Source organism: Capsicum annuum, chromosome 5 (genome assembly GCF_002878395.1).
Source record: "Capsicum annuum cultivar UCD-10X-F1 chromosome 5, UCD10Xv1.1, whole genome shotgun sequence".
NCBI classification, from domain to species: domain Eukaryota; kingdom Viridiplantae; phylum Streptophyta; class Magnoliopsida; order Solanales; family Solanaceae; genus Capsicum; species Capsicum annuum.
In genome coordinates, this window is record NC_061115.1 from 93,477,448 (window position 1) to 93,498,172 (window position 20,725).

General features: G+C 39.2%; 1 protein-coding gene across 2 annotated transcripts; it reads right to left on the bottom strand.

The window, feature by feature from the left end:
* Nucleotides 1-4,321: 4,321 nt before the first annotated feature.
* LOC107870768 (putative potassium transporter 12) lies at nt 4,322-20,382 on the bottom strand. Of its 2 annotated transcripts, XM_016717408.2 has the most exons (9): nt 19,320-20,382; nt 18,056-18,284; nt 17,707-17,955; nt 9,179-9,229; nt 8,121-8,381; nt 7,516-7,568; nt 7,299-7,413; nt 6,917-7,171; nt 4,322-5,529 (listed from the first exon to the last, which is right to left on the bottom strand). In XM_016717408.2, exons 1-9 carry the CDS (start codon nt 19,584-19,586, stop codon nt 4,478-4,480), a joined length of 2,532 nt encoding a protein of 843 aa, XP_016572894.1. In that variant the 5' UTR covers nt 19,587-20,382; the 3' UTR covers nt 4,322-4,477. The 2 variants fall into 2 exon arrangements, with proteins under 2 accessions (XP_016572894.1, XP_016572896.1); XM_016717410.2 differs by lacking the exon at nt 6,917-7,171 and having other exon boundaries at nt 19,320-19,964.
* Nucleotides 20,383-20,725: the final 343 nt, after the last annotated feature.

The following is a 20,725-nucleotide window of genomic DNA, read 5'->3' on the forward strand; positions in this document are numbered from 1 at the left end:
AGACATTATCCCTTGCTTAAGATTCACAAACTCTTCCATGTTTGCTTCCCTTGGCTCTTGAGGAAAGAAGTGATCCAGAAAAGCACCATATAAAGCATCATATAAGGACATCTCCTCCGCATCACCTCTATCCCTATCCCACTCTTCGTACTATTGGTACGCAATATCCTTGACCTAATAAGCTGTATTAGGAGCCTGCATCACCCTGAATATCTTTGCTATTTCATCTAAGAAACCCTAAGGATCCTTCTCCACCTTCACACCAGTAAAAGAAAGAGGATTCAGTTTTATAAACTAACCAACCCTTGTGGCCTCAGAAGATAACCCATCAAACGCATCCCACTTAGCCTAAGCAGCAACCAATTGAGTAATAGTATAAATAGACTGGTGAAATTCCACATTAGTCACCTCACCTGGAGAGGGACTAGTATCAACTGAAGGAACTCCAGAACTATCAGGGATAGGACCCTAAGATCGAAGATAAACTCCAGACATAGGAGGTACCCCATCAACATTGTCCCCAGATGGGATTGAAGAGTTTTTTTGTGTTCTAGATCGTTGAGCCATGATCTATAAAGTGAACAACCAAGGATTAGAGAAGAATTCCAGAACTTAGACTCCAAGCTTGAAGATAGAATACCAAGAAAGTGAAACATTCCTAAATGTCTTGTAGCCTCTATCTTATGAGTGTGATGCACTACACCTCCTTAAAAGAGACTCTACCATACACGACTTTGTGGACTTCCAATTGACCATGAACCTAAAGCTTGGATACCAACTTAATACGACACGACCCAAGGCCTTGTCGTAATGGGCATCCCAGGTCTAATAGAAACCAGAGACCACCCCCGTTACCCAACCCAACCTTCAGCCGCCTATCCTGAGTTGGCTGAATTTCGAACATATAATAAAATAGCATAACTTGACAAGGAATGACCTTGGAATATGTCTATTCCTAGACTAACCCTACCAAGTCATCCCGTCCACCAAACCGTACCAACCAAATCACCAAGAAAAACCAATACCAAACCAAGGGTCATAAACCAGGCCATAACCAAAGGAGATCCAAAACATAATATGATTAATCCAAAAATGAAATATGATGAAAGAACCAACAATATCATCAATCGGTATCAGCCCCAATACTAATACCAATGCTGTGACTGACACCACTACCGACCCCGCCCATTCCAACCCATAGCAACCACAAAGTCTCTAGCCAAAAAAATATAAAAATTAGATTGGGACATGCCCCAAACTATAGCCAAAACCAATATCCATAAATAAGTTAAAGTGTGAAATAATATCCATGAAATGGAGCCTTCCGAATAGATGAAAGCTCACCACATCAATCCAAATATTGACCCCAAAGTTTGAATCGCTAAGCAGGAGGAGTAGAACGGTCGATTCTTGCATCGCGTGAGGATACAGTGCACAAAGATGGGTTAGCGGGTGAACGCTAGCATGAACTTAAGATAAGGATAAAATAATGTTATTTATAAAATCAAGTAAAAACCATCCATATACATACAACCATACATATATATATAACTATTTCAAAAAAAGGAACCGGGTTTAACATGCCATTAAAGCCTTTGCCTAGGCTGTGTAGCTTTGCCACCCTAAACCACCCACGGGCTATATGGGTTCAGCTTCCCCTGCTGAAAGGGCCCCAATGTATGAAGCCGCACAACCAGGAAAGAAAACTTGGGATGACTGGTACATCTCCTAAAATATATAGTGTGACATCATACACACAGTCACTAGGACCAAACTTCACAGCGGAAAATATGAGTTTCCAATTTAGATCCCCCAGGACCTCCACTTTCCACGGCTTTGCTACATATCTCTCCTTTAAGCCCAATTAAAACTATTTTCCATCCAAACCATTATTCCATTATTATTAACCTAGGTTATTAGTAGTGTTATCGTTATATCAACAATAACTTACAAGTATTATCCTTAGCCAATCCGTAGGGAATTTCCATGTACCCCGCATGATTTTTAATTAACCAAAACCATGAAATCAAGGCTCTTTCAATCCATTCAAAACCATTTAAATCATTCATATCATTTAGGTTTCCATTACCAAGTTTAAACCATGCATAAGTTCCACTGAAAACTCAAAATTATAGTGAAAACATTGTTATAGGCATTTTATCAAACACATTAGGGGGATAGTATTTCCAAAACCAAAGTCCATTACCATAGAACCATTTCCAAGCAACCAATTATCAAAAATCACCATTAATGCATATAAAAGCATAATTAAAACATAAGAAAACCATAACCAAGCATTTATAATTAAAAACCCCAAATCATATTGGAAAACCCAAAAGCATACGACATTCAAATCATGAAAAGATTGTATAAAACCATGCCTTTAGTTGGAACTAACAATGAGGGAAGAGAACATGCCTTAAACCAAGATGATGATGGAAAGAAAGCACCAAGACGAGCCCCAAGTTACTCCTTAAGATGAAATCCTAGCTTCCTTTTCCCAAGAGCTCTAGAAAAGATTTAAGAGTGATTTCCAAGTGTTTAAGAATAGAATAATAGGGCAAATAACCTCCCAAGAGCAATATAAGTCGTGGGACCTTATTAGGATAAATGGAGAAATATCCAGATTGCCCTCACTTAAACTGTATTGAATTCCCATCACATGAATACAACTTACCCTTACGAGTCGTACCCTCCCTGTATGAGTGGTACCCACCACTCGTACCCTTGGCCTATCCCTTGGAGCCAATACTTTCCGAGGTACGAATCATCCAACTCAAGTTGTATCCAAGTGTATGATAGGTACCCTAAACCGTACCCCTGGCAGAATAGAAACCAGGAGGTTTAAACATTGACCACCATACGAGTCTTGGGTACGACTCGTACCCTGGCTTACGGCTCATGGTGAGCCACTTATACTCAGATCCAACCTAAGCTACTAAGTCTAAGGTTAAGTGAAGGAACCAAACAATTTGTATCCATTAGTACGACTCGTACTACCAAGTTGTACCCATTCCAGTAACCAAAATTCATTCCACCAATCAACACTGGTCAGCATACGACTGGACCATACCACTCGTACCCAAGTGTACGACTTGTTCCCCTAAGTCGTATCTTGCCCAGAAACCAGAAATCAAGAAAATAATCTAAGGTCCAGAAATCAAGGTGTTTCATCCGGGACTACTTTTTTTCTCTTTTCTTATACCCTTTATTTGTTCATTTTTTTATTTGGTGACTACAACAAATTCAGCAACAACGTATAATAAACTCTACATAAATTGGTAAAATATTATTGTATTAGAAAATTCATATATCCATCATATTACCTATCAACACAAAATGGTTGGACACACCATCCAAACTACACAATAGCTTTCTAGACTTTCAACAATCAAAAAATGCAACCAAGAATCTTGATTGTGGAAAATCCATCTTTATACTCGAGTGCCTAAATAATTTTTTTTATAAGAATAAGAAACATAATAAAAAAAGAACTGCTCGGCATCAATTTAAGTTTGGGTCACTCCGATATCCTTTTTAGCCTTCAACTTCGAAATTGTTTGTTGTCTTGTCTTTCGACGTCCAGTTGATTTTCGTTTATTGCATCTTTTTCTTTCCGACTGATGTTTTCTAGGTGGGTACGACAGATTTTTGGGTTCACCTACACCATGTTGGTCTCCGTATAGGAATCGAACCTCTGAAGCTTTACAAGAGGAATCGCTGCACTAAAGCTGAGATTAAATGAAAGGAGGAATCAGATAATAGGGTTAATAGAAAGGGTCAAATGACTTGGCTTATTTTAATTTCCACGTGTATATATGTTGGTATTTTGGTCATGATGTGTATATATTTAAAATGGGTATAATATTGACGTTGAGGTATTAGTTTTTAGTCTGTTAAAAACAGTAAGGTATATTTGATCTCATTTGCAAAAGGAGGGTATAACTAACTCATTTTTAATAGTTGAGTAGTAAATTTGGCCCTTTACTGTATTTTCTAACAAAGCCTCAATTGTCACTTTAAAAATAAAAAGACAAACTATATTTTTAAAATACAAAAAAAAAAAATATATCAAAATATTAATTAAAAATTTTAAAAATAATAAAAATTAAGAAATAGGAGGTTTGTAAATTATAAGGGCAAACGTGAGCCAGAAAGATGTGCAGAGGGATATGTTCAGTAAAAAAAAGTGGATGAAGGATACATTTAGACCGTTGAGACAGGTCAGGCCATTTTGACCCTTTTCCATATAGAGAATAGTCTGCATTTTTGCTTTTAGGACAAAAAAGGATGAGAGAATCACTTACAGCAAGAAGTCAAATAAACAGGAAGATGGCAGAACATCCATGAACAGCAAATAACTAATAAGAAAATGACTTGAAACATCATGCTTTCTTTATGCCTTGAAAATTTTGGCATCAAGAAATTTTTAAGCATCAGTTATACAAGGCCATCAAGTAGCTATGTGGCACTAAGATCAAACCATGTATGTCATTCCTACTTGGATGATGTTCATGTGAGGAACATGCATTGTTGCTGCACCTCCTCTACAATTCTTCCTCATGAATGCATAGAAGTAATTTATACTCAATTTCTTGATGAACCAAGACTGTTTCTTCGCCCTCACGTCCCCATGTCCAAGCAAGTATGTAAATCCAGATTCTGTGGCTTCTCGGAGAGCAGAGAGCTCATATTCCAGACTAGGATCTTCATCAATGGACATAACACTAGCTGGCAACGCCAAAGATGCTTCTGATGTTGATGCCCCTGTAATTTCCAATCTTTGATCACGCATTAATGGAATCTTAAGCTCCTCCATGCCATCACCATCTTGTATTTCAGACTCATCCCTTGACTTCACGGAAATGCTATCAAGGTCTGGTTGATTCAGGTTGCTTTCCAAAGCAAGATCCAGGGCCTCCTTTCTTAGAAATTTCTCAAGGCTATCCACCAAAAGTTGCTCAAATGCATGATGATCCTCTTTTCTGACATCTTTATAGCCATATCTAGCCACACAACGGAACATATGATAGTCCTTCGGACCAACCCTTCGAAACAAGAACCTTTCTTCCCGAGGGACAACAGGTACTGGCACATATTTGATGCAGACAAAGACTATCACAGAATGAATAGCTGGAAGATCCAATAGAAACTGTGCAAAAATAGAGGGAATGCCTTGAACCAGCTCATTGTATAGTAAACCAATCCCTGGTACCCTTACCGTCCCAAGAGAAGAACCAAGCTCATGCATGAAATCCATTGAAATCTTCTGCTTGACCTCACTCTGGTACTTTAAGACACTCCCATAGTTCCAAATATACATTACACAGAGGAACCAAGAGGCAAAAACAAGCGGAAGCCAACCCCCCTCCAAGATCTTGGATAGAACAGCAGACATATAAATGAGCTCAATTGTTCCAAATATAAGTGGAAACAACAGAGCTAGAAACAAATTTATTTGCCATATAAGAAGCATTACGACTGTAACCAAAGTTGTGCTAACCAGCATGACACCAACTTCAGCTATGCCTGCAATAGATAAGGATAACTTTATATGGAATATGCTCAAGTGGGGATATCTAGAAATGATTGAATCTTATTTTCATACTCAGTCACTTAAATTTATAATTCCATACAAAAATGAAATAACATTCCAATGCCAAGGAGCAAGCAGCCCCAGGACTTTTCTCTTTTCATTCTTCCATTTCTCTTTTCTTCTGTGACTTAGCTCTGAATACATTCCTAGTAATATATGGTATAGCTGGAGCTGCTTGAAGAAATGAATGTGGAAGAACGAATGGGATTGAAATGGAGGACTAAACAGTGCTGATTCAAGCAAGTACTCCTATCAGTTTCATTTTGTATGATACTATTTGACTAGACACGCATTCAAGAAAGAAAGAAAGAACTTCACACATACCAAAACTGCCCTTAGTATTTTGTGGTCTTCAACATGTCATGCCACTTCCTAGCGGAGCATGACATAAGGGGCAAAATGGTATATAATGCTTAAGGAGGTTCCAGATACAGAATATATGAATCTTTCTAAAATGTACAAAAAGAGAGTTCCATAGGAGTATTATTAACTAAAGGGAAAAGGCATAATTTCCCCCCCGAACTTGTCGCCAAAACTCACTTTAGCACTTTAACTTTATTGGTAATTATTTACCCCCTAAACAACGTTCGCCTGAATTATATACCACCCCGAAAATGTAATTCCACTCTCACAATGAAGAGTTCAATACACTCGCCCCCAAGTCAGCGCCACGTGTTGGCACGCAAGCACACACAAAAAAAATAAAAAAAATACTTTATAAGTTATATATATATAAGTTAAAAAAAATAAAAAATTTACCCCCCCCCCCCCACCCTCCCTATTTTTCTTTCCCCCTCAACTCTTTCCCTCTTTTTTTTTTTTTTTTTAATTTTAGACCCAAATATTTGAAATTTGCTTTTGAAAAATTACAATTGTAATACCAAAGAGTTTCACTTTGAGGATAAAAGCAATTAGAAATACAGAATTTATCCCACTTTGATTGTTGAACTTTTTCGTCAGAAAAATAAAGAATTTATTTGATTGAAGATTTTTGGTGGATAGAAGTGTAAAAAAAAATTGAGAAAGGAGAAGACATGGGGGTGGTGGAGTGTGAGGAAGAAGAAGACATGGGGGGGGAAGGAAGAAGGGGAAAAAATTAATGGCTGGAAATTTTAAAGTGGGCCCCACTTAATATTTTTTATACTCTTTTTAAATAAAATGCGCTTTAATTTTTATTTTTTTTTACTTTTTTGCCACGTCAGCCATTAAGGGGCGACAAGTTCAGAGGGAAATTATGACTTTTCCCTTAACTAAATGCTGAAAAATATTTTGTTTTTTGTTTTAAGAAAATCCACAAAGTTGCTAAAGTGAGGTACCAACCATAGGCATTGGCTATGTCAGTCGTGCTCTTGAAGGCAGCAACCACAAGCATGCACATTAACATCAAAAACCAATTAATGACAGGAATGTAAATTTGACCAATGTGCCTCTTTGAGGTGTGAATAATCTTCAATCTTGGGAAGCATCCAAGAGCCATCGCTTGCTTAACACACGAAAATGAAGCAGATATCATGGCCTGGCTGGCAATTATAGCAGCTACAGTTGCTATCCCAAAAACTGGCCAAAAGAGACCTCCTATTGTTGACAAAAACTACTAGTGTCAAAGAAGTACTTAATAATCAACACCATTCCAACATTTGAATATCAAGAAAAATGTAGCAGCAAAGAGAATATGTACAATACAGCCTCTTAGCAATAGTACCTGGCACAGAATCATAAAATATTCTCCCAGATGAATTTGGGTATTTCATAAGATAAGCAGCTTGGCCAAAGTAGGCCAAGAAAAGGCAAGGGAACACCACGCTTGTGAAAGCAATCTGCAAAAGTCAACTTACATCAGAACGGAAACAAATGCTGCAGACATCATAACTAAGGGAGTTACTTGAAACTTCAAGTCGGGGTACAGTAAAGAAAGGAACCTGTATAGACTTCACAGAGAAATGACCTAAATCAGCAAACATTGCTTCCGCTCCTGCAACCATTCATTAATAACATATCAACTCACCAACAACAGTTACTACTACCACACCTCAATCCCAAACTAGTTCCGCTCGGCACTAGAATCTTTCTACACATTCCACTCCATTCAGGCCCATTTCATTCAAGTACTTAATGATTTGTCTTTAAAGACAAATGCATTCTCTAGAACTAAATGTTTTCGCAATCTAATACATGCATCATAAATGCAGTAATACCTATCAGATCAACTTTCAACTATCTATGGAAGCATTTTCTAGAGCAGCCAGAGAAAAGAATGTTCATTGCCTTTGAAAATAGTTCCAATCCTTGTTCTTATGAATCAGCCAATGCATGCTTGCACCTTTTAGAAGACAAGGAGCTCTTAGGCCAGAACTAAAACACAGCAAATGCCTCGATCATTATACCTCCCATTACACACACAATAAGAGAAGTAAACAAGACAGCTCCATATATGTGCATATAAAGTGAAAACTGAGATATCTTCATGCACTAAGCTAATTTACGAACTTTAGACCATACCAAAGGAGAAAAGAATTTCATATACCTGTGATGCATAAAACACAGCCACCAAGAGCTGACCATCCATTGATTGAGTTCTTCTTGAAGAACAGATATATATAAGCTGGATTTAAAGCCCTTAAGACAGTTACATCATGCTTCAGCAGATTATAAACTCCTATAGACCCTAGACTGAAGAACCATAAACCCAGGGCAGGAGCAAATGTAAATCCCACTTTGCTTGACCCATATCGCTGTATACTGAACAATGCGCCAAGGATGATAATTGAAGTGATAACAAGAGCATCTGCAAACAACATTAATAGATTATTATGAATAGTACTACCATGCTACATCTCGTCGTGATCTTTGAACATTAAAATGTTCATGCAAAGAATTTGTACAGAGAACTTCAATGTATTTCATTGAAGGAATGCCCGGTGCGATAAAACTACCGCTATGTGCGGGGTTCGGGGAAGGTCCAACCACAAGGGTTTATTGTACGCAGCCTTTACCTTGCATTTCTGCAAGAGCTGTTTCCACGACTTGAACCCGTGAACTCTAGCTCACATGGCAGAAATTTTACCAATTAATTCAAAGCTCCCCTTCAATGTATTTCACTGGAGCATATTAAAATGAAGACCTGTAATCCCAAATATATTCTGAACTGGAAAAATTCTCCCTTCCTCTAAGATTAAAGGTGGTGATTTTCCATATTGTATGGAACCTTAGTTTTACCACATTACAATTAATAGCTAGAAGAGGCATGCCATTTGAAATGACTGAAATCTTTCTATTGTTGTCTTGGATCCAGAATTAACATTACAGATCCTTAGCACTGGAAAATTCTTTGCCACCCTGAGCTCTCCTGAATCAAGCCACGTATCATAACTCTGTCTACTGTCTTGTGTACTGGACCTTTTGTTCCACATTGAAATAGAACCTTAATTTATCACTCACTGTTACGTAGTTTCGGCACCGTACAACAAATAGCTAGAAGAGGCATGCTATTTGAAACAAATTTGGCACTTCCAACATAGCACAATTTTTTTCCGGTTTAATTCTCAGAAGCAACTGGTAGCAGCAATTACAAAGAATACTCACTTGTGCCAAATCCCGGGATCCTACCATGCAGCCCACTTACAGCAGACATAACTGCAACAGATGAGGATCATTAAGAGACTTGTTTGGTAACCAAAAACACTGTGAAATTAGAAAAGTAATTGTCGTGCCAGACAACTAGAAACATAGACAGAATCCTACTCTAGGGGATCCGGGTCCACACAACAAGTCTTTGAGGAACTAGAAAGAACAAATTATAAATAAGTACAGACCCATAGTTCTTGTCTTCTAGATGACTTCTGCACAAAGAAAGATAGGATTTCGTGGCCTTTATTATTGTTAGAATATAAGTAGAAATAGGAATAGTATATACAAAATCCTACTTGGAAAAAGATTGTACTATAGTGTCTATAAATAAGGTCTCGATGTAATTATGTAAACACACCATTCAATAATATTTTTTTCCATTAATTCTCACATGGTATCAGAACATTGGTGAAAAAATTCAGAAAAGAAAAAAAACTTAGTCACCTCGTCAATTCCGGTGACTGATTTGTGTAATATTTTATTTTGTGGGTTGTGTGAAAAATACAACACCACCAAGAGGATCGAAAAGCTCAAGCGACGCAAACCCAACCCAAACCACCAGAAAATTAGCCCCCACGCGCCTGACGGAAATCCGGCGAGATCAATCACGCGCCGGCGCATGTCTTCTCCGGTTGAATTTAAGTGGTTCCTTTTTTGTTGGGGTTGCCGTTCTTTTCTGATCCAGCCAGTTACTTTATTTTCAAATTCCGACAATTTTTTGAAGAATCCAGCCGCCGGAGTTAGGGTCCGGCGGCTTCAAATATTTTTTTTCTGACAGTTTTTATTCGGAGATTCAGCTACTGTTTCTTGGTACTTTCAAGTTAAAATTTCCAAGTTGTCTTTTGGGTATGATGTTTTTGGCCCCAAAACTACCGGTATCGGAAGTTCAAATCCTATGATCACTTCCGAACCATTAATGGAAAGCTCAAATTATTTAGCCTGGGCTTCCTCAGTTGAGTTGTGGTGCAAAGGTCAAGGTGTCCAGGATCATTTAACAAACAAGGCTAGTGTGGTAGATGAAAAGGAAAAGTCTAGTGCGGAAGATGCGAAAGCTAAAGAGATATGGGAGAAAGTTGACGCTCAACTATGTAGTCTCTTAGGACGATCTATTGATTTCAAGTTGATGCCCTTGTTTCGTCCATTCCAGACGTGTTATTTAGTTTGGGAAAAGGCTCGTGCTTTATACACTAATGATACATCTCGTTTTTATGATGTGATAGCTCGAATGACCAACTTGAAGAAACAGGAATCCGATATGTCTACTTACTTGGGACAAGTACAAGCAGTCATGGAAGAATTTGATATCTTGATGCCCGTCACTGCAAATGTAGAAAAACAACAAGAGCAAAGACAGATGTTTTTAGTTCTTACATTTGCTGGACTTTCTACTGACCATGATGTTGTACGTGATCAGATTTTAGCTAGTCCTGCGGTTCCTATAATTGATGAGTTATTCTCTCGTCTACTTCGTCTTGCCGTGCCTCTCAGTCACAAAGTAGTTTCATCACCCATTGTTGACTCTTCTATTCTTGCATCTCAAACCATAGAAAAACGAACATATCAGCCTATGGAAAACCGGCGAGAAGGAGGTCGTTCTGGAAAATCTCGATCTAAGTGTAGTTATTGTCATAAAGTTGGACACACTCAGGATATATGTCATAGTTTGCATGGTACACCACCCAGTTATGATCCCGCTGTTGTAAAGGAATATATTGAGTTCCTTCGGAATCAAGCAAGTAAGCAGATATCTCCACAGCCTAATCGACCATCCAATAATGCTCATATTGCCCAAACAGAATATGATGAGTTCCTCCAGTATAAAGAAAGTAAGCAGACATCTCCACAAGTAGCCTCAGTTGCCCAGCCTGATGCTTCTGTTGTTTCTGTTGCTGGTATTTCTTTTGCTTGTGTTTCACAGTCTAGTACTCTTGGATCATGGGTTGTAGACTCAGGTGCTTCTGATCATATTTCTGGTAACGAATCACTTTTGTCTGATATTGTTTATTCACAATTTTTTCCTACTATTACTTTAGCCAATGGGATCCGAACAAAACCAAAAATAATTAGACAAGCCAAACCCTTATCTTCTGTCACTCTAGACTCTGTTCTTTATGTCCCTGGTTGTCCTTTTAATCTTGCATCTGTTAGTCATTTGAAACGTGCCCTTAATTGTAACATAACTTTTCTTGATGACTCTTTTCTAATGCAGGACCGTAGTATGGGACAGACGATTGGCGCAGGACATGAATCACAAGGCCTTTACCATCTTACATCTTCAAATTCCTTCACAGCATGCTCCGTTACAGACCCTCCAGACCTAATTCACAAACGTTTAGGACATCCGAGTCTATTTAAGCTACAAAAGATGGTGTCTAGTTTGTCTAGTTTATCCACATTAGATTGTGAGTCATGTCAACTTGGGAAACACACACGTGCTACTTTCCCACGTAGTATAGAGAGTCGTTCAGAGTCTATTTTCTCATTAGTACATTCTGATGTTTGGGGTCCTAGTAGAGTCAGTTCACCTTTAGGTTTTCGTTATTTTGTTAGTTTCATTGATGATTTTTCAAGATGTACTTGGGTTTTCTTAATGAAAGATCGTTATGACATATTTTCTATATTCAAAAGTTTTTGTGATAACCTACAAACTCAATTTGGTGTTTTTATTCGTACTTTTCGTAGTGACAATGCCTTAGAATACTTATCCTCTCAGTTTCAGGAGTTTACGACTCATCAAGGAATTGTTCACCAGACATCTAGTTCGTACACCCCTCAGCAGAATAGTATAGCAGAAAGAAAAAATAGGCATCTTCTTGAGACTGCTCGCACTCTTCTCATTGAATCTCATGTTTCGCTGCAATTTTGGGGCAATGCAGTCCTCACATTTTGTTATCAAATTAATAGAATGTCATCATCTTCCCTTCAGAATAAGGTTCCCCATTCTATATTGTTTCCACAGTCACATCTCTACTCTATCCCCCCTCGTGTCTCTGGGAGCAAATGCTTTGTTCATAACTTAGCCCCTGAAAAAAATAAATTAGCCCCTCGTGCTCTCAAGTATGTCTTCCTTGGTTACTCTCAAGTTCAAAAAGGGTATCATTGTTATTCACCAAATCTTCGTCGTTACTTTATGTCCGCCGATGTCACTTTTTTTGAATCTCGACCTTACTATATATCTTCTAATCATCCTGATATCTCGGAGATTTTACCCGTATCTCCAGTCTTACCCGCACCATCCTTGGTCTTACCCATATCTCCACACTTACCCGAACTAACCTTAAAGGAATCAACGGTTACTTCTACGTCTCTTGCTACAGTGCCACTACTTCTGACTTATCATCGTCGTCCGCGTCCAACATTAGTCCCAAATGATTCATGTCATGCGTCGGACGCTGATCCTACTGCGGACTTGCCTTTTTCTATCCAATCAGTTGCACTCAAAAAGGTATGTGTTCCACTCGTAATGCTAACCCACACTATACTTTCTTGAGTTATCATCGTTTATCATCACCCCATTATGCTTTTGTATCGTCTTTGTCATCTATTTCCATACCTAAGACTATAGGTGAAACACTTTCTCATTCAGGATGGAAGCAGGCTATGATAGATGAGATGTCTGCTTTACATGCAAATAGTTCTTGGGAGCTTGTTTCCCTTCCTGCAGGTAAATCTACTATTGATTGCCATTGGGTTTATGCAGTCAAAGTTGATCCAGACGATTACGTTGATCGGCTTAAGGCTCGCCTTGTTGCCAAAGGATACACGTAAATATATGGGCTTGATTATAGTATGTCGATTGCGCAAGTCACTTTACGGTCTGAAACAGTCTCCTCGAGCTGGGTTTGGAAAATTCAGCCTCGTAATTCAGCAGTTTGGCATGATTCGTAATGGAGATGATCACTCAGTGTTTTATCGACATTCTCAACCAAATTTGTGTATTTATCTAGTTCGAAGAAGATTGTTGTAGCAGGGGATTTCAACGGGCACATCGGGGCGCTACCGGGAGGCTTTGGGGATGTGCATGGTGGTTTTGGTTTTGGGGAGAGAAATGAAGAGGGGACGACCCTATTGGAGTTTGCGAGGGCCTTTGGGCTGGTGGTGGTGAACTCGAGCTTCCCGAAGAAGGACGAGCACCTGATCACCTTTCGAAGCGCGGTAGCCAGGACTCAGATTAAGGGGATAGGGCGTTGTGTAAGGACTGTAAAGTCATCCCGAGTGAGAATCTTTCGACCCAGCATAGGCTCTTGGTTATGGATTTGGGTATAAAGAAGAATAGAAAGAGGAAGAGTAAGGAGGGTAGACCGAGAATTAAGTGGGGCGACCTGACGCCAGTGAATGCGTGGGAGATAGGGGAGAGGTTGGCGGGAATGGGGGTGTGGGAGTGTAGGGGGGACGTGGATAGTATGTGGGACAGGGCGGCAAGGTGCATCAGGGAGAATGCAAGTGAGGTGTTGGGTGTTTCTAGGGGCCGAGCCGGGCACCATCGGGGGGATTGGTGGTGGAATGCAGAGGTGGAGAAGAAAGTGGGGACCAAGAAAGGGGCGTATGCTAAGTTGGTGGAAAGTAAGGACGAAGAGGAGAAGCGGGTGTACAGGAAAGAGTACAAGCTAGCGAGGAAGGAGGCGAAGTCAGCAGTCACGGCTGCTAAGACGGCCGCTTTTGAGAGCTTGTATGCAGGGTTACAGGGGAAAGGAGGGGAGAAAAAGTTGTTTAGACTCGCTAAGGCTAGGGAGAGGAAGGGTCGTGACCTCGATCAGGTGAGGTGCATTAAGGGGGAGGACGGTAGAGTGTTGGTGGAGGACGGCCACATCAAGAAGAGATGGCAGTCGTATTTTCATGGGCTCTTGAATGACGAAGGGGATAGAGCTATTGTGTTAAGGGAACTGGAGCACTCAGAGGAGTGTCGGGATTTTAGCTATTGTAGACGTTTTAAGGTAGAAGAGGTTAGACAGGCTGTCCGCAGGATGCGAAGGGGTAGGGCAACGGGGCCGGATGAGATACCGGTGGAGTTTTGGAAGTTCGTTGGAGAGGCTGGTGTAAGGTGGTTGACTGGATTGTTTAATGAAATTTTCAGGACGGCAAAGATGCCCGAGGCGTGGAGGTGGAGTACCATGATCCCTCTCTATAAGAATAAGGGGGACATTCAGAGTTGCGATAACTATAGGGAGATTAAGTTATTGAGTCACTCGATGAAGATCTGGGAGAGAGTGGTCGAGGTGAGGCTGAGACGGATAGTGTCTATTTCGGAGAACCAGTTCGGATTTATGCTCGGCCGCTCGACGACGGAGGCAATCCACCTGGTACGGAGGTTGGTGGAGCAGTATAGGGAGAGGAAGAAGGATCTGCACATGGTGTTTATCGACCTGGAGAAGGCTTACGACAAAGTCCCCAGTGAGGTGCTTTGGAGATGCTTGGAGGTGAGTGGGGTACCGCTGGCATATATCAGAGTAATTAAGGATATGTATGATGGAGCGAAAACCCAGGTGAGGACGGCGGGAAGAGACTCGGAGCATTCACTGTCCTGACAGGATTGCATCAGGGATCTACTCTTAGTCCCTTTTTGTTTGCGTTGGTGATGGATGTGTTGACGCAGCGTATTCAAGGGGAGGTGCCGTGGTGTATGCTTTTTGCAGACGATGTAGTTCTGATAGATGAGACTCGAGGGGGTGTGAATGACAAATTAGAGGTGTGGAGGCGAACTCTTGAGTCTAAAAGGTTCAGGGTGAGCAGAAGCAAGACAGAGTATGTGGATGCAAGTTTAATGACGTGAGGCGGGAGAATAAGGTAGTAGTGAAGCTGGAAGCTCAGGAGGTATGTAAGAGGGACAAGTTCAAGTATCTTGGGTCCGTGATCCAGAGTAACGGTGAGATTGACGAGGATGTCTCGCACCGTATTGGGGCGGGATGGATGAAGTGGAAACTCGCGTCGGGGGTGCTGTGTGATAAGAAGGTGCCGCCCAAGCTTAAAGGCAAATTCTACAGGGTGGTAATCCGTCCGGCCTTGTTGTATGGAGCGGAGTGTTGGCCAGTTAAGAACTCCCACATCCAAAAAATGAAGGTGGCAGAAATGCGGATGTTGCGCTGGATGTGTGGACTGACTAGAGGGGATAGAGTTCGGAATGAGACTATCCGGGAGAAGGTTGGTGTGACTTCAGTGGAGCGCAAGATGCGGGAAGCACGATTGAGATGGTTCGGACACGTGAAGAGGAGGGGCATGGATGCCTCGGTCCGTAGGTGTGAGAGGCTAGCGTTGGATGGTTTTAAGCGGGGTAGGGGTAGGCCGAAGAAGAACTGGGGTGAGGTGGTTAGGCGGGACATGGAACAGTTATAGCTCACCGAGGACATGACCCTAGATAGGAAGGTCTGGAGGACGCGAATTACGGCAGAGGATTAGGGCCAGTTCGGGTCGCTAGTGTAGGGAATTACTTGGTGGGGGTTTTATTCTTGTCATGATTCCGTGTTCCGTGTTCCATGTTGTATTACGAATCTGTGTGCTTTCCCCTGCTTTCCTCTGCTTTATATTACTTATGGGTGCCGTATTTATGTTATGTAATCTGCTTCTGTGCTGCACTATGTGTTTGTGTGGTATCTCGTGCCTTGAGCCGGGGGTCTATCAGAAACAGTCTTTCTACTTCATCAGAGGTAGAGGTATGGACTGCGTACATCTTACCCCCCCAGACCCCACTAGGTGGGAATACACTGGGTTTGTTGTTGTTGTTGTATCTGGTGGTTTATGTTGATGATATCGTTATCACCGGCAATGATGAAGATGGTATCTCTAAATTGAAGCAACATCTCTTTCAGTATTTTCAGACCAAAGACCTCGGCAAACTGTAATATTTTCTAGGTATTGAGGTTGCTCAGTCCAGATCAGGTATTGTTATTTCTCAACGCAAGTATTCCTTAGACATTCTTGAGAAGACACGAATGATGAGATGTACACCCATTGACACTCCTATAGATCCAAATGCCAAACTTCTACCAGGACAGGAGGAGCCACTCAATGATCCTGAAAGGTATAGGCGGTTGGTTGGAAAGTTGAATTATATCACCATAACTAGACCTGACATATCCTTTCCTATGAATGTTGTAAGTCAGTTTATGACTTTCCCCTGTGATAGTCATTGGGATGCAGTTGTTTGTATTCTGCGATATATAAAGTCAGTTTCAGGTAAAGGACTACTCTTTAAGGATCGAGGTCACGAGCATATCATCGGATACACAGATGCTGATTGGGCAGGATCACCCTCTGATAGACGTTCTACCTCCGAATAGGAAGTAATTTGGTGTCTTGGCAGACTAAGAAACAGAGTGGTTGCTCGATCTAGTGCAGAAGCAGAATATCGAGCAATGGCTGTAGCAACTTGTGAGCTAGTTTGGATCAAACAGTTGCTAAGAGAATTAAAATTTGGAGAAACCGGTAAGATGGAACTTGTGTGTGATAATCAAGCAGCCTTTCATATCGCATCAAATCCAGTGTTTCATGAGAGGACTAAACACATAGAGATTGATTGTCACTTTGTCAGAGAAAAGATACTCTCACGAGATATTGTTACAAAATTTGTAAAGTTAAGTGATCAACTTGCAGATATCTTCACCAAGTCCCTCACTGGTTCTCGTATTAATTACATTTGTAACAAGCTAGGTACATATCTTCACCAAGTCCCTCACCGGTTCTCGTATTAATTACATTTGTAACAAGCTAGGTACATATGATTTGTATGCACCAGCTTAAAGGGGAGTGTTAGAATGAGTAGAAATAGGAATAGTATATACAAAATCCTACTTGGAAAAGGATTGTCCTATAAGTGTCTATAAATAGGGTTTCGATGTAATTATGTAAACACACCATTCAATAATATTTTTCTCCATTAATTCTCACAATTATATTACCTACCCCTAGGTTGTTCCTTTCTTTGACTGTTTTTGGATTGAGGACCTCAATCTTTCACATCATCCACTAGTCTACTTCAATATATATACAGAAGTTTAGAGAATCCAAATCAAAATTGTTCATCTTATGCAAGTGATTGAGTGAACCACAAAGTACAGTAAAATCAGTCTTTTGTAGACAATCTCCTTCACCTTTGAGCTAAATGAAAATTCCCTTTCCAAATTAACTAGGTTATCAAGTTATTATGGTAACTGTGTTCCCACAAGAACACCAAGTCAAACATACATTTTACCCCTAAATTTTACAACTGCTCAGTAATATTTCTTAAACAGATGGCATAATTAATCCTACCTCTGATACTTCATTTCTTCTTGCCTATTCTTCCACTCTACCATAATAAAGAGAGTGATCAGCATTTGTAATGAAAACACAGAAGATCAAAACTGGTCATTAAAGTGGTCACTCAAACTTGGTTTTTGGCAACTTAATCAAAAAAGAAAGAAAATGGATTCTTCTTATTGAGGACCTTAGCAAAGTCGCTTCTGCACCTTACAAGGACAACCAAAAATTTAAAGAAAAAAATACAATACCTGATATTGCTGGGGTCAAGATACCATCACCTATTATCATTGATGTTCCCATCAGAACAAACAGCAAGACAAGGGTTTTAAGAGAAGATTTACGTTCCAAGACCTCCTTTATGTTTAAAGACCTTTCCAGTTCTGGAGTAGGCAACTTGAGCTTAAAACTTGAAATGTGTTCATCAGCTGGCTGTCGATTGGGAAGAAGGTTGATATTTGCATACCTGCAGATCAATGAGTATAGTGCAAATGTTCCTCCTGCCATTAAAATCAAAAGCTATTAAAGAAACCATCATTACCCAGAAGAGAAGCACATGACAAGTCATAAACAGAAGACCTTTTTAGGAATTAATGATACCTTCTCCATTGTCATTGGCCTTGAGCACTATAAATACATATTTCATTAGTGGAAGGAGCGCAATCGTGTATAACACAATGGACAGTGCCCCTAAGACATCAACTTCTGATGTGATGGGCACCTTGCTGAAAACGTCTGAGAAAACATATAAAGGGCTTGTGCCCATGTCACCATATACCACACCAAGTGTTTGAAATGCTAGAGCAAATGTACTCAAAAGAGAAGCCTCCTGATTTTTTGGGGAGACATAAATTAGTGAAGGAAGAAATGAAGCTAGATCCCTTGTAGATACTCTTTCCAAAAATAATAATAAGTACATGCTGATAGAAGAGCAAGCATTTGCATCCCTATGATTAATATTGTTACTGTAAGAACCTTCTCATTACACATAATACCATTTTGCAGAACCAACAGAGAAAAGGAAATAAATTTTTCTCGAAGCTCGATCTTAGCTCTACTACATCCTTGTCATATATAGGGACCAAAACCTAGAAAAACTACTTCCAGAAACTGCCAGATGTTATAATCAAGTCAAATAAGGAATCGCCTTGGGCGAAAAGGAAGACGAAAGATGGAGGAATAAAGTTTTCTTGGCCACTAAAAGTTGTTCCCAAATTTTATGTTCTGAATACTTTTGCTCTTTCCATATAAGCTTTTAAATAGCTTTTCTTAAAAAAAAATTAACGCACAATAGTTGCATATAACTCTGAGTGAGCTTCACATCTTATGTGAACTCATATTTCATCCCTAAAACAAATATCTACAATTTCACAGCAGTATTCGAACCTTTAAACATATTTCGCATTTACTTCTTTAGCTTTCTTCTTTTTTTCCCTCGCTGCAAAGACAACCTGAACTTCTACACAATTCTGTAGTTTGAGAAATATCAGAGAAGGTGATAAATTTTAAATTGCATGAAATGCAGGCACAATAACATTGCCAAGAAATGAAGAAAATAGTCTGCACAGTATGGTGTAAAAGGTTTTCTGCATAAGAATAACATATAGAAGCAGCTAGCTGTTTGGATTTGAAAAAATTTAGAACGAATCTCGGAGATCTTGTCCTAAATTTCGTGCCAATATTGCTCACTTGAGCTCAAGATAGTTCATAGCTTGCGTTCATCCATATAGAAGCTTCACTTCGTTTCCCAGAAAGCATACACTTATCCAATCCTAGATGATGTTGGTCCCACATTGCTCTAAGAAAGAAATTCATTTGTTCACATGAATATACAGACAGAAAAATTTGAAGGTCGAATTATTACCTTTTTATGGTGAGTCGCATGGGCAACAGAGATTTCCATTGCTTCAACATCAAAAGAATCAACTCTTTTAGGCTTCTTGACAAGTCTTCTCCTAACAGATCTATAACCTTGTCTAATTTCCTCATCACCAAAAAGTGACCACGTTGGTGATTCTGTGTCCACTTCACTGCCATCCACCCACCTTGTTGACCCTCCACTTCCTCCAGTAGTGCATCTCTTCAACGACCCCACTGTACGGCTGCTCTCTTCAATCTCTTCTTTCCCCATTTTTTAACTCTTTAAATGACCCTGATTTGTCACTCAAAAACTTATACTAGCAATTGGTCGTCAATAATTAATGTTTTTTTGTCAGACTATCATACAGTATTTTATTCTGATATACGATCAGCTAGACAAAACCTTTTGATAAATTACAATATCCTTTCAATCATTTTCTGACAAATTCAAGAATCTTGAAACTTGTTGTAACGAGACAAAAGCGGCTCTTTTATCTTGTGAACATACCCCATTATTATACTTACAAAGCTTCACATGCCAATATTGTCTCGTTTTGGATCTAATAACCAGACTTTAGAATATTTGTAGAAAGCATTTAAGTAGTAATCCCTTCTCACTTGTACTTGTACACTGTAGTACTTTACATTAACTTACAAAACAAAAATTACAATGAATCTTTTATCATAATATACAGATTAATTAATATCAAAAAATTATGAATAAATAAGAAATACTGAGAATAAAATTAAAAATAATAATTACCTTTTTTTAATATATTAAAAATAAATTATTTTAAAACACTATAATAACCAAAATGAGCTGAGAGAAAATTAACTTTTTTCATGAAAAGATTTATCTTTCAAAAGTAACAGCACATGCAAATTCATGATCAATTTTGTCTCTATTTTGATTGGTAATTGTAGTATTAGTAATAAATTACTCCATTAATAAGTGACAACTTGTTTGATGTAGTTTTCTAGCTAATTGAAAATAATATCAAGTGATAAATAGGTAGCTTTCTTAGGATAAGAAATAAACATATGCTTTTAGTACAACTATCAAGCCTGAATACCAGTGCTTTTGTTTTTTTGGTTAACTAGATAATAGACTAAAACTAAATAGTGGTTTTGAGTTTACAAACTGCAGGTCTTCAGCCTCAATTGAAAGTAGTTAAAATAAGACATGTTACGATTCGTTTTCGAAACTAGTCAAAAAGGTTCCATAACTTTGTAGCGAAAAAAGAAAAGATGTTTATTGTGATTTTATTTTGAAAAAATAATTTGGAGTCGCCACTTAATTTTTAGGAAAATTAAGAAACCATTTAAAAGGGTAATTTTGAAAGAAAACCTTTTAAAAAAAAACTAAAATCTAAGTAAGGGTTCAAATAAATTCGAAAGAAGATGTTAGGC

Bases quoted from the DNA above. Each gene is read 5' to 3' on its own strand.
- LOC107870768 (XM_016717408.2), bottom strand. From the start codon at position 19,586: ATGGGGAAAGAAGAGATTGAAGAGAGCAGCCGTACAGTGGGGTCGTTG. The intron at 9,230-17,706 runs GTATTGTATTTT...CATCTGTTGCAG, and splicing joins CTTGACCCCAGCAATATCAG to TTATGTCTGCTGTAAGTGGG. The intron at 8,382-9,178 runs GTGAGTATTCTT...TGTTGTTTGCAG, and splicing joins GATCCCGGGATTTGGCACAA to ATGCTCTTGTTATCACTTCA.